Source organism: Prinia subflava, chromosome 15 (genome assembly GCF_021018805.1).
Source record: "Prinia subflava isolate CZ2003 ecotype Zambia chromosome 15, Cam_Psub_1.2, whole genome shotgun sequence".
NCBI classification, from domain to species: domain Eukaryota; kingdom Metazoa; phylum Chordata; class Aves; order Passeriformes; family Cisticolidae; genus Prinia; species Prinia subflava.
Genome location: NC_086261.1, coordinates 19901204 through 19915651, shown reverse-complemented (window position 1 = coordinate 19915651; position 14448 = coordinate 19901204). Strand labels below are relative to the sequence as shown.

Below are 14448 nucleotides of genomic sequence, written 5' to 3'. Positions count from 1 at the left end.
TCCTGCTGCACTTGTGGGTGCCCAGGGCCAGGCACTCTCCAGGTTCTTGCCAGTTCTCCTCACCGGGGAATTCAGCAGCTGCCACAATCTGTTCTCTGAGGTGTTGCTGGCTGTGGTTGTGCCCTATCAGCACAGCAACCCACGCAGAGCTAGCACCTACTCGAGCTGAACCTAACACTGATGTACCAGCACAAACACAGGGTTTATGTGCAAGACAATGTGGAAGAAAAGACAGGTTGCAAAGTTGATTTATAGCTTTATTTCCCTAAAATTATTTCACATTATTTACCACTGCAAAAGTCTTTTCAATTATACTGATTTGTGCTTTGGCATTGCTTTTATTCATTTCCATTTCAAGCAATGCTCCAAAACTGCAGTTCTTTGACTTCGGCTAGAAAATTAGTTCTAAAGGAGCTGAGTCCCCTTAGATCCCTATCAAAGCTCTTTGGCTTAATTTTAAGCCCTTCTACTCATCATGGTTTTAACAGAACTGCTTTTTAGTGGGCAAAATCCACTATAACTGAAACAATTGCATACATTTTAACTTAATTAAATCTATTTCTGTGGATAAGTATACCAATATTTAACCTAATACTCGAGGTCATAGCAAATTATCTGTTTTGCAGCACTGCATTACTGTAATTAATTGACAGGTTTTAAAGGACACTACCAATCTACTCAGTTCAAGTATTTAGTACAGAGTTGCCTTGATTCTTTTTCTGAAAAACTGAAAGTAACTTATTAGCTATTCCTGTCAGCAATGAAGATATTGAAATATTACTCTAGTATTTAAAATGTAATTAAGGAATAAAAAAAGGAAGATGGAAAAGTCCTTGGAGATACAAAATGTCAAATCAGAAAAAAAACTGGTCCTAATTCTGTAAGTTTCTGTTAACAGGATCGCTATGAGCATATATTTTTAATGTACTTTTTTTTATTACTCCTAGATAATATTCTTAAAATCATTTCAGACATGCATTTTTAATCCATGGTATTTCCTCCATAATTCAAAACTGTGCCTGGCCTACAATAGTCCAAGTCAATCATTTACTTTCCAGCCCTTCTACTGCTTTTCATTTTCTTTCATGCCTTATATATTATTAGAAACACAGTTAACAAGGTGTACTTTTAAAAGATTCCACCATAAATTTTTTCCCCTTAGGTCACAAAATAAACTGTCTTATACTGTTCATAACTTTTAGTGAGTTTACACCTCACAGTATTTTAGCAAATTCTTTGACAGGAATCGTTTTTAACAAAACCCACTGATATACTGGAGCTGGGAACAGGTTTCCACCTACTCAAGGAGAGCTCCCACCAGTCAGGTTGATTCCCATCAAAAGCCACCATGCATTGTCTCATTTGGGGTAAAATCCATCACATTTTCATTCTATGAGAGAAACAATGAAAGGAGGGGTGGCTAAGTACTTGAGCTGGGTTTCATTCTAGATACTAAGAAAAGCAAACACTCATGCCAATAAATATAAAGCCTCACAACTTGAGAAAATAACACCTTCTTGAACCTGAAGGTCCAACAGTCACACATTTTTCCACCCCTAGGAACTGGAACTGTCAAGAACAGGTCACAGAAATTGCATCACAATACGTGGCCACTGGCTAAGGAAATAACAACAGAATTGTCCTTTTAAAAGTTAACTGTAGAGCTGCCAACAGAGTGACCTACATTTGCCTGGTCAAAGCATCTGTGAGAGGGGGCAAAAGAAATACTATCAGAAAGGAAATTCTGGTTTGACATTAAATGATGCACTCTTCCTTTCCATTGCTCAAAGGCCTAGAAATGCAAACTGACCCTACAGAAGGTACAGAGCAGCACAGCAGATTGGCACGGCAGCTGCTGGCAGCACAATAAAGACCCAGAGCTACAGCCACGTGAGAAGTTGATGACTTTTGGATTATTTCCTCAGTGCAAATTTTTCCTCTCACTCCTCTTCCAAATACACAAGAAATGCTTTAGGGAAGCCCTTTCCTTATTAACACACTCCTTTAACTTGCACTATTTATGCAAGAATGCTTTAGTTATTTCATTATTCTGGTGATAATGCTAGTTTTTCTTTTTGCTCCTGTGATCCCAGATACAAAGTAAGGATCGTGCTCACACAAGTGGACACTGAGGTTTGCTGCTCCACCACCAAAGCCTATGTGAAGAGAAAGTGAAGGTGGCAGCTGTAAACACCCTATACTCAGCACATCAGTGAGAAATTGTGCTTCTGTCTTCTCCATCACCAAAACTGAGAACTGGAAATGCAACATTTAAAAAGTACCAAAATCTAGTCCATGAATAATATTTCCTTTCAGGACATGTTTTCTCTCTTAAAGCATGTTATCTTTCTGCATGCCCCTATTGCTTTTCCATATGTGTCTCTCTATAAAGATGTCTAAATGCTTGAATATTTTTTCACCATCTCCTCTTTCCTGTTTCCACTGCCTCCTCTTTCTTGGTGTGTGGTGTGCTCCATGCACTTTAGCTAGGTGAAAAATAACAAACCAAGTCTGTGCTACAGGGAACTCAGCTCTTCAAAGCTGGGGAGAGCTCCCTGCCTCTGCCAGTGGACAATCCAGAGAACCATCAGCTTTCTTTTATACTCACTCCAGGGACTGATTGTAATTAACACATTTCAATCACGTAAGAACTCTTCTTACTGCACTGAGTTAAACAGGGGAGCACTGAATTTATTTAAACCAGGCTTCTAATTGTAAGTACCTCAAACCTCACTCTCCCTGAACTTCTCATGCAGTGCTGGCTCCTAATGCCTAACTAAACTAAGTTTCAAAAGCTGAAAATGTGAATACCCTCTTCATGACAAGGTATGACAATTTTATGATATACAAATTTTATTTTGGATTTTGCTAAAAAACCCTAATCAGTTTTTTGTCAGCTGCTTGGAAGCAGGCAGAGAACTTTTCCACTTGCTTTTAAATGACACAACCACACTGGGCTGATGTATAGGACTGCTGTTGCTATCAAAACTCTTTGCCTTGGAAGCCATCCAATGTCATTCTACCACGTTATCAATGTGAGCTTATCTCCATCACAGATGTCCATTCCTCTCTTATTGTTTTATGGAAGTCTGCTAAAATTACAGCTTTCATATAAGTCCAGTACAGTAAACAGAAATACCCCAAAAAGTTTCCACTGACTGTACAAACTGTGAAAACACAAGTGTTATTTAACAGCCTGACACGAATTTCCAATATCATCCTTTTAGTGAACACTAAACACAGTTCTACAGTATAAAAATCATGTGTAGAGTAACTCATATTTTGAAATCCATTTTCCATACACCTGATAGGAACAGTAATCTCGTTCGTAAAGAAAGTTTTTACCCTGGGGTTTGTAAATCAAGGAAAACTATTAGGTTTGTCATTCAAATAATTCCATTTTCAAAAAACATTTTTTGTTCTCACTCTGTTTTTACAGTCAGCACCAAGGAATCTGAAAGTTATGCAATACAACAGGCTTTAAAGCCACCAGGGACCTCCTAACACAAGATGGAAATAACTTATTATGCAAGTAAGATTATAACACTGACCTTGAATCCACAGTCTTTTGCCAAGGGGCACAGTGTGTGGGGGTGGAAAATCAACTGTAGTACACAAGCTTGTACTGTGCTTAGGAAAGCACAAGGATTTTCAAAGGCAAATGCCTCCATCATACAGGAAAGTGAGCATTGTGGTATTTCATATGGCAAGGCATTGCTTAGGAAATAACGCAGCTTCAGCTCTGCACACAGTCAGTACAATTTTCTGCTCACCAGTGTCTGATGTTCCAGCAATCCTGCAGAGACTGCTCCAGACCATCGCAGCCTGCGCCGGCCTGCAGAGGCCACCAGAGCAGCAAGGGACAGCCCAAGGGGACAGAGCAGCAAGGGACAGCCCAGGGGGACAGAGCAGCGGGGCTGCAGCAGAGCCAGCCCAGCTGGGATCCCCTGCAGACAGAGGTGCCGAGGCCACAGCACAGAGCCTGCGGTGACTCTGTGCTGACGGCTCCAGGGCAGGCTCCCGGTGCCAGCAAGAGCCTGGGCAGGCACCGCAGCCCGGGGCTGCCACACCGCACAGCCCGGAACTGCCGTGCTGCCAACTGTTCCGTTTGTCTGTAAGTACTGACAGAAAAAAGAAACGATGACTTTGGCCTCAATGCACTCATGTTAACACTACTGATCCTGTCTCTGGCACTCCCTGAGCTTCTGTAAGACCATCAGTGCCACACTGAATTTATACTCAGCAGGTCTAGGCTATCATTTGCTTGGTTTGACAAAGCAGTGACAAAGGAAACTGGCAACACCCGATAAGACCAACATCTGAATAGCTGGTCCCAGTTTTTGAAACTCATGCTTCCCTGAGCCAGGCAGGAGCTTAACAGGTTAATTGTATTTTCAAGTATTCTTTTATATGGACAGAGTTTCTTGCAGGGGTTGAGGATGTCTTTATCAGCAGAAAGAGAGTTTTGCTGTCTTATTCCACTCAGGATGGAAAACTGCCTCAAGGTAATATTCTTTCTTATGTTTTAAGGACAGCAAAATATCTTTAAAAAGGGAATTACAATTGACTGCTTCACAAGGAATCTTAAAGATGCAGATGATACGAAGGAAGGTTTCTTTGGTTATGTTTGGGGGGAGGACTGGGGTGCTTTCTGTTTTGTTTGGTTTGTGGTTTTTTTGTCAGGTACCCCAGAAAACCTCTCTTCATGCATCTCCCAGAAGAGAGCTGAGGGGGAAAGAACCAGAGAACTACTGGAATACATATTCAGAGGAAAGACAGAGAGAAGAGACATTTACAGAGTGCTCCATCCCAGGGATCTCCATGCGTACTCTGCTCAGTCTCCAAACTGGAAACACATCTATTTTCCTTTCACATATATATAAAAATTGCTATCTAAGTGGATAAAGAAGCGTTTCTCCAGAACTGGGAAAATTAATTGGAATTACTTGTAACAGCACCGCTCCACCCAGCCTTAAAGACAGTTACTATGAAATTCATAAAAACATATACAGTTTTAAAAAATACTATATATTAAACCACCACATTTTTAATTTTCTTCAAACAGGAAATTTTGCTAAAAGAGGTGGTAGGAAGAAAAAAAGAAAAAAGAGGAAACAAAAAGGTGATAAATAGAAATACAAAACAAAACTAGAATCTTGAGTAGAAATAAAGTCAACAGACGGTTGACCGTCCTTTATGAAAAAAGTTAATTTTTTTCAACCAATTAATATGAGACTGGCTGCTGAAGTTAAGAAGGGAATTATAGAACAGTTATTTCTTCTGCTATTTAATGTCAAAAGAGAAAATAAGGAAATGTCCAGTGAGAGTGCAGCAGAAAAGGAAAATCTCTCAATAAATCATAATACAAATCCTAAAGGGAAGTGGGAGAATCTGCTTAGCACGACTGTGGGATAATGACATCTGCCCTTGGCCATCCTGTAAGCAGTGAAGGGAGGGCAGCGTCCCCAGCAGACAGACACTGCAGCGGTCAGTGGGGCTCTAACTGTGCTCACTCTAACTCTGCTCACTCTAACTCAGCTGTGAGTGTGGGGCTCTAACTCTGCTGTGAGTGTGGGGCTCTAACTCTGCTGGGAGTGTGGGGCTGTAACTCTGCTGGGAGTGTGGGGCTCTAACTCTGCTGTGAGTGTGCGGCTCTAACTCTGCTGTGAGTGTGGGGCTCTAACTCTGCTGGGAGTGTGGGGCTCTAACTCTGCCGTGAGTGTGGGGCTCTAACTCTGCCGTGAGTGTGGGGCTCTAACTCTGCTGTGAGTGTGGGGCTCTAACTCTGCTGTGAGTGTGGGGCTCTAACTCTGCTGGGAGTGTGGGGCTCTAACTCTGCCGTGAGTGTGGGGCTCTAACTCTGCCGTGAGTGTGGGGCTCTAACTCTGCCGTGAGTGTGGGGCTCTAACTCTGCTGTGAGTGTGGGGCTCTAACTCTGCTGTGAGTGTGGGGCTCTAACTCTGCTGTGAGTGTGGGGCTCTAACTCTGCTGTGAGTGTGCCCAGCCCCGCTCACACTGCAGCGGTCAGTGGGGCTCTAACTCTGCTGTGAGTGTGGGGCTCTAACTCTGCTGTGAGTGTGGGGCTCTAACTCTGCTGTGAGTGTGGGGCTCTAACTCTGCTGTGAGTGTGGGGCTCTAACTCTGCTGTGAGTGTGGGGCTCTAACTCTGCTGTGAGTGTGGGGCTCTAACTCTGCTGGGAGTGTGGGGCTCTGACTCTGCCGTGAGTGTGCGCAGCCCCGCTCACACTGCAGCGGTCAGTGGGGCTCTAACTCTGCTGTGAGTGTGGGGCTCTAACTGTGCTGTGAGTGTGGGGCTCTAACTGTGCTGTGAGTGTGCGGCTCTAACTCTGCCGTGGGTGTGCCCAGCCCCGCTCACACTGCAGCGGTCAGTGTGGGGCTCTAACTCTGCTGTGGGTGTGCCCAGCCCCGCTCACACTGCAGCGGTCAGTGGGGCTCTAACTCTGCCGTGGGTGTGCCCAGCCCCGCTCGCAGCGCCCCGCGGGGCACGGCCCGTACCTCGTGTCCGGCCTGGCGCCGTGCCGCGGGCCCTGCGAGTGCCGGCTGCCCCTCAGCGCCGCCCGCCCGGCCTGGCTGCCGTTCCGCGGCGCGCCCCGCGGCTGCTCCTCGCTCCTGTGCAGCGGCACGGAGGTGCGGATGGCGGAGATGACGTGGCCGGGGTAGGCAGAGAGCGAGTCCTCGTGTGGGGCCAGGGCCCGCTCGGAGGCCGGGAAGTGGCGGCCGGGCCGGCGGTAGCCGCGCTCCCGGTAGTAGGCGGGCAGGCAGGGCCGCGTCTGCTCCATCACCCCGCCGCTGCAGCTCCGCGAGCAGGCGGACCACGGGCCCCAGCTGCCCCACAGGCCCGGCACGCCCGCACCGCCGTCCTCAGGAGCATCGCCGTGCTCTTCTATCCTCTGCGGAACCTGCGGACACAACGCACACGCTTAGCAATCGGAGGCACGGGCAGCAAGAGGGGAGCACGAACACCTCGGTGTTCGGCCTTTCACTCCGCAGTCACAAGTGGAACGGAAAGACATAAGAAGTAACTTGTCCTATTCTCTGCCTGTCAAAGGACTGCCAGTATGTGAGGAGGTCTCCTACAGCCATCAACCTCAGACAAGAGGTTTGGAGTTGGTTGTTCTGGGTTTTGCAGGTTTTGTGCTGGTTTTTTTGTTTGGTTGGTTTTTTGGGTTGGGTTATTTTTTGGTTTTTCTTTTGGACTATCTGGATAGAAACAGATTTTCTTTGTTCTCAGCAATGGAAAAATTGCATGATGCAAAGCTTGGAAATGTGTTATAAAATTACTAAAAGCGGGAAATAAGGTCATTTTTGGTAATGAAATTGGGTTAACAGATACTCATTGCTCTGCTGCACTCTTCAACAATGGAGAGTGCTGGTGATTGCAATAATATTTCAGGAACTCCCATCTAATGTGGAACTTTTTACGAAGGCAATAATGTAAGAGGACAGGTTGATTTCCAACCAACCAAAAATGCTGCTATAGTTAACTCTTGTAGTACCACTCTTGCCCCAGTCCCCACATTACCATGTCAGGATGACCCACGCAATCCTACATTCACAGAAATTCCCATCAAACTCAATAAAAGATGGGACAAATTGTTGGTCTCTGGCATTCAGTGCCACTTAGTCCATACTCACCATTCAGCAGCACAAGGGAAGTGAGAGAAAGAACGCCAAAGGGAGAGGATGCTTCTTGTGAAGGAAGCTAGGAAAGATTAGGAAGGGCAGGGTTTCTCCACAAGGAGAGTTAACCCCTCAAGCCAAATATTTTAAGCATCCTGACCTTGTGATTGGAATGGTATCAGCACAGCCAGGAAGTTACAATCACCCATCCCCATCTCCCTGTGGTCTCCCCAACGTTTACCCATTTTTGGAGCTAGATATGGTCAGGATTTCGCAGTGTTTTGCACTGAGCAAAGTCCTCAAATCTGCAGTTTTTCTCTTGGTTCTCTTGATCAACTAGTTGAATCACAAGTTTCTAAAGCGCATTCCCAATATCTGATTCGCACTATTACTAATATGCAGAACATTCTTTTAAATGAGCATCCTTTAAGTAGTTTATTAACACTCTGAACAAGCTTTGTACCAACAAGCACACGCATGCACCAGTTCAGCTGGGGGACAAGAAAAGGCACTGCCCACAAACATGTTTGTCAAACCTCTCCAGCCCTATTCTAGTGCAGCTACCTCAAAATGGAAAGGCAGCCTTGGCTGTCACTCCTGCCCCCTCCCCCTAAACCCGTAACTTCCATTACCACTCTTGCCTCAAACATTCCTGTATGGCAGCAGCAGATTTCTGTCTCCACACTCAGTGTGTCATTGCAGCCCCCCGTGCTGTGAGACTGATCCTGCCCCGCCCTGCCAGGAGCACACACTCCCCATCAGCTGTGCAGCCACGCAGGCTGCGCTGGAACGTGGTTTGCAAGCGTGGGTTGGAGACAGCATTTACAATACAACAAGCCACGCCAGCACAGGGTTTGTGGTGCTGCTGTGGAATACTCGGTTGTGGTCTACATAATCTGAAACATTTCCCCCCTCTGAGGTCGCTCTCACACTTTCATCACCAATCACAGAAAAAGTGCATTTAATTATAACTTCTGATTAATAAAAAGCATCTGCATCGGTGTGATATGTTACCCATTTCTCCCATGTTATTTGAAAACAGGAGCAGATGTCTGTGTGTTTAATGTCTTTTTTCCTGTGCGTACCCCATTTGGCATCAGCCTTTAAGATCCAATAGCCTGTACAACCTAATACCACATAATGTCAAACTTAGAACATGGGACAAGGTCTTTCTGGCTGCTACATTTGCTTTCATATCCAATAACAGAACACCACTGGCTCACACTTTGACCAATTCAACAAGCTATTCTTCAGTTTGTGATTTTTCCAGTGAATATTCACTGCCCATATTTACACTAAGCATTAATGTGCTCTGCCTCAGATGTAAAATGTTAATGACTACACACAGAGAAACTCTTCTGGTCTGAACTCAGCCTGCAGTAAAATCTACCTACTGCAAAACTAATAGTCCTTTGTTATCAGACAAGGTTTCACTTGTTTGGACTACTTCTTAATAATTTCTACAATGGTTCAGTACACCTGTTTTCTTAAAATGCCAAAGACACTCATGCAGGCAACAAATAAAAACTATAACCTACAAGCAATTCAAATTCTAACATCAGAAATGTATCATTTTGCAGAAATAGAAACTGAATAGTGAAGTGTCAGCCTGTTACAGAGAGACCCTTCTGGCTGACAAACCTCATTGCAGCAAGAATTGGTTCAGGTAAAATGATACTTCATATCACTGAAGGCAATGTAAAGTAATTTCACACCCCCTAATCTTCATAGTGAAAGAGTTGTAGACACAGCACAAGAAGATTTAATCCAGCTAGTTAAGGAAGAACATAAAACTTAAAAAAAAGTAACAGTATAATGTCTTATACTGATAGACAAATTCAGCAATACTACTTAGCTGTAAGATAACAATATTTTGAGAGGGAAATTTTCAGTAGAAAATCAGGTTATGAACTTTTATTTTCTTACTTTTCCTACTGATTTCTTGCTTTGAGTAAGATATGGGGTATGGATGATTTCTTAGAGGAGATGATGTGATTGATGGCAAAATCTACTCAGTGAATTCAGCTATGAAAGACTGAATAAACCGAAGCTGCTTAGTGTAAGGAATGAAAAACAGAGGGGACAATAATGACACTTCCAAACAGTTTTCATAAGTAAATACAAAGAGCTGTTACTTTTCTCTTTGCAGCAAACTGTTCTTGTTTATAGCCAACACATGAATAACCATTCGGATTTAAATTTAATCAAAGGTGATCCAAATTAAAGGAGGAAAACTACTTGAGAGAAGGCAAAGAAAGCCGGAGAACAAACTGCCTGGGGAGATCCCGGCAGCACTGATACCAATCTTAAAGCTCTACCAGGCAAAAAGATGTCACTGCCCCTTCCCCAGGACAGAGGAGCTGAATTACAGCACTCAGGCCGGTTCCCCTCCTTTGATCCTGTGATTTCCAGATAACTTAGTAGCCAAGAAGAAATTCTGCCACAGCTCTGTGATATAGACAATAAATTACAGGTAGCTACAGGATTCAGCTGAAGCATTTCAGAACAGACACGCCACATCCTCAGAAAACACCAACATTGGGACCCTCCTTCTCTTGCTTTAAGAACTACCCATTAAAAGCACACTTTCTGAAAGGAAGAGTCTGAGCCTGCACTGGGGAATAAGTGAAATGCAAACTGAGCTTTTCTTGCCAAATTAAATCATGAGAGTAATTTCTTTAACAGAATCACAAAGCCCGTAAAAAGAGAGAGATCAACAAACTCAGTTAACTTACTTTCCCATAGTTCATGACTGATTCCTTCTCTAGGTGACCTAGACGCATTCTAACTATAAATGCACCACCAAAAAGATTTTTATCTACTGCAAGTTAATCACAATCAAATATTTTGCTCTACAAACTCAATTTGTTTCCCCCTTTAATTTCCCCCTTTCTTTCTTTCCTACACATTTTTCAGTTATTTTGCAAGCCAAGGCTTGGAAGTGGACACAATCCCATTCACTACATGCAGCTGTACAGTAAACAGTGTAAAGAAAAGTAAGACAAGTTTTCAGGTGTGCAAGTGCTTACAATTTCTGATCTTTTTCCCCACACTTCTTGTATTTTAACACAGGAGCTGCACTACATACAGGTTTTGTTCTAAAAGAGTTTGTTGAGGGTTTCTTTTCCTAAAATCATATGGAATTAAACATACTACCAGCAGGCTGACATAGACTACATTTTAAACAGAAAAATTGTTTCTCTTTAATTCATGTAATTCACCAATCACTCTGGTCCTGACTCAAAAATTCAGCAAAGAGTAGGAGTACATAAGGTATAGAAATTCAATGCCAATTCCTAGTAGTGCCTCTGTCAGAATTTAGAAATAAGATCCACATCTCAGGATTTCAGCAGCAGTTGTTGAACCTACACTATGCAAGAATGTCCCTGAAGAAGAAACGTCACTGGAACAGAAAGCCACAACTATTTGAAATGTAACTCGTGCGGGAAGACAATGGCAAACAACGCTGTACTGATCTATCAACACTGATTTCAAATACTGTAGGACACTTCATCCAGTTAAACTATAGCTTAAATATAAATTAACTGTTGAGAAAAGTAAGTGAAATGCTTAGGTCAGAGCTCGATTTAACTCAGTACTGTGTTTTTGACTAAGTGGAAGAAGCAAAAATTTAGGAAAGAGTGTAAGAACGCGGACATATTAGAGATATCCAGGGACCTTCTGTTTACAGCTAATCAGAAATTTAAGGGCCTCCTTCAGCCAAACACCATATTGCAATTGTTCTTCATACCCACTACTGGACTTACTCTCCATGAATACAATTAATACATTTTTAACATATTTTTAATCTTGGCTTCCAAAAGATTGTACATTTTACATTGAGAAAGTGCTTCTCTTTGCTTTGGTCATACATGCAGCCTGACAATTTCACTATGTCTTCCAAATTTTTCTTTGTGACACATGAAGATTGATCATTCTGCATTCTCCTTCACCATACTATGATGTCTGATTTGCAATTGCTAACACAATCCAGTTCCAGGATTTCTTTCTGAAATTCAGCAGTCCTAATCTGTTCAGTTTCTTTTTGTAAGGAATTCCTCATTCTCAGCACCTTTTCCACTCCTACATTCTTACACGAGTGTGCAGTGCTGCATACCATACTCCAAATATGAATTAATGACGGAATTTCACAGTAATAATGATTATAATGCTTGGTGACAGTATATACCTTTTAGCCAGCTACATAATTAAGCTGTTATAGCCTCAGCCAATGTTACTAAGTATTCTGCAGATATTAAGAATGCTATAGCAATCCAAATGCAAAACTGAAAAGGGATATGAGACAATGGCAAGCTTTAAACCTGGAGATATCTAAACCAACTCAGACATTCCTGGTATTTCTTACCATTTCAGTTTAGATACAATAATGTTATTAGATTTCACAGATTTAATTTTTAACATATTATCCGGTAATTCTTTTTTCTGGGTAAATGCCCAGAATGGATACATCATATTCCTAAATATAGATCTGAAAGGGATATAACAGGCATAAATGCATGTTTCTCAAAGCTTTATAGTATTACTTTCACCCAAAGGCAAAGAAATTGTATCCAGAAGAACATTTTATCACCTGCTCAGAAAAATGCTACCTACCAGTGGTATTCACTGAGTTGACCCATATTCATACACTGGATGCAAAGTGGAATTAACAGAAGCCAGCATGTCTTACTTTGAGCTGCTACTACCCTGTTTGTCCTGTTCTTCCCAGAGCAAAGAGCCCCTGTAAATTCTGTGAATATTTCCCAAAACCCTTCAGGTTTTAGGTGTCTGTTCATTGTCTCTTCCTTGGTCCTTCTTCTCATTACACATAATAACCCATGCTATGACACCAAACTGTCCCCATTGTTACTAAAGGAGTGTCAAGGCACTTGGAAAACATGAATCCTTATTTATTCCATTACTCCAGGGTTGCACTTTGTTAATCTTACAGTTCTAATTAAAGATTTCACTAGGGCACAGCCTGTCACAAAGCGTGTGCCTGCAGCTTTTACCACAGCCAGGCTCAGACTGACTGAGAATTCAAAACACCAGTAAAACAGTATATTGATACTCTTTAAAATGCGTGTGTCGTCCTTGGGATGAGATGAACACAGCATTCCTCATGAGCATTCACCTTTTGTGAATATAACTGATCAATGATCAAGCCACAGAGTAAGAGCTGGACTTCACCTCTTAAAATTCCAGAAGTGTAAAAACAAAACCAGTCAGACTCTGAGAAATGAGACCTGAACTGCTGCTCAGGGCACAGTATGCCAAATTTTGAATGGCCTGAGGAAATGATAGTTTAGTTTTAACCCCTGTTCAAGTCTAACATTATTGCATTTCATTTCCAGTGTTGTAAACACATCTATGGAACTCCTTTAATTCTTTCACTAGTCTAAGCATCTTCAAGGAATATTCTTCCAACATTAGCTCAGCTGATTTCCAATAAAGTCCATACCTGTATAGCTATGACAATTTCCCAGCAGCAAGGCTTTACAGTCCATTTTATATAAGTTCATTTGAAACAACAATTGTTGAAAAACCAATATTTTTTATCCCTCTTATAAGAAACATGGGGGACATTGGTGGTTTGATAAAAAACAATCTACTAAGTCACCCTACCCCCCAAACTTGCGGATAACTTCTCTCAAGGCTAGCAGAAAAATGGACCAGAGGCCAAACAAAACATCATGACACAATGTGTACATGTCTGCCTGGTTCATGTGCTCAGCTATTTTAATCCTTCAGTGCATTTTGGAAGCCTTTAATCAGAGAAGTAGTAAACCATTTGAATTTTACAGTACATGGTAAGTGTAAATATTACCAGCTTAAATGATTTGAGTTTCCGTTCTTTGTATAAAATCTCTGCCTGAACATCTGTGCCTGTGAAGATTAAAGGGCTAAAAAGCCTGGAAATAGAAGACCTTTGTATTCACAAATCACTGAAGGGAGTTACAGTGCCTGGACAGCTTAACTGCCCCTTCAACCATCTCTGACCACATCTGAAGAAACCTTAACATTGTTTGAATAGTCTAGAAAGCAAACAGCTCCAAAAAAAGGTTCAGAACAGTTTTGGTGCCAACAAAGCTTGACGCTTCTCCCAAGTCTGGCTAATTTTTTCACACCAAGACCACCTCCATTGCACTGTGGGAGACGAGTGTTTTAGGGAAGAGGTTTCTTTCCACTCTTCTGTGAGACCGTTAAGTGCTTTCAAGTAACAGACAGCTCACTCCTGACCTCACTTCTACCACTTCTACACAGCCAGTCCTTATCCATAGTAGGATTACTTCTCATTTACAGTAAGGTAAAGATGACACCAATCAGGCCCTCACTATATCACAAATTAGGCTTCTTTATTTTTAAAAGTCTTCCCTCACCATTCACTATCATTTGTGGCCTAGGTCACTAAGCTTATACTACCCTTGGCCTCCTCCAGGTCAGCCATCTACAGCTGAGACAAAGTTGTTGCCATTCAATGTATTCCTACACTTAGAAAAATTCTTAGGCATCACATTTTATTTATTCTGTAATTGCTGTAACACCTCTCCAGATCTCTTGGTGAGTCATCCACCCATCACTGCAGAAGCAGAGAGGACAGTCATAAAACAGAAAGCAACATTCCCTAACAGAAGAACTCATCTGTGAATCCAAAAAGCTTCTCATCTTTCTCATCACTGTCATCTGAAGCTTGGACAGAGCCAGCATGCAGAACTGCTCTGAAGGAAGATGAGAAACTTATGTATATCCCTGTAAGCTCACCTGCACTGGAATCCAACTGGAATTGTGATATTTTCATCTTTTCTT

General features: G+C 42.5%; 1 protein-coding gene across 1 annotated transcript in view; it reads right to left on the bottom strand.

Annotated features, from left to right (window-relative positions):
* LOC134558760 (thrombospondin type-1 domain-containing protein 4-like) overlaps positions 1-14448 on the bottom strand; it is a 67132-nt gene that overhangs the window by 23403 nt on the left and 29281 nt on the right. Inside the window, exon 4 of the mRNA XM_063412950.1 lies at positions 6517-6920. Within this exon, the coding sequence (XP_063269020.1) occupies positions 6517-6920 (404 nt within the window). The remainder of the gene's footprint in view (positions 1-6516; positions 6921-14448) is intronic.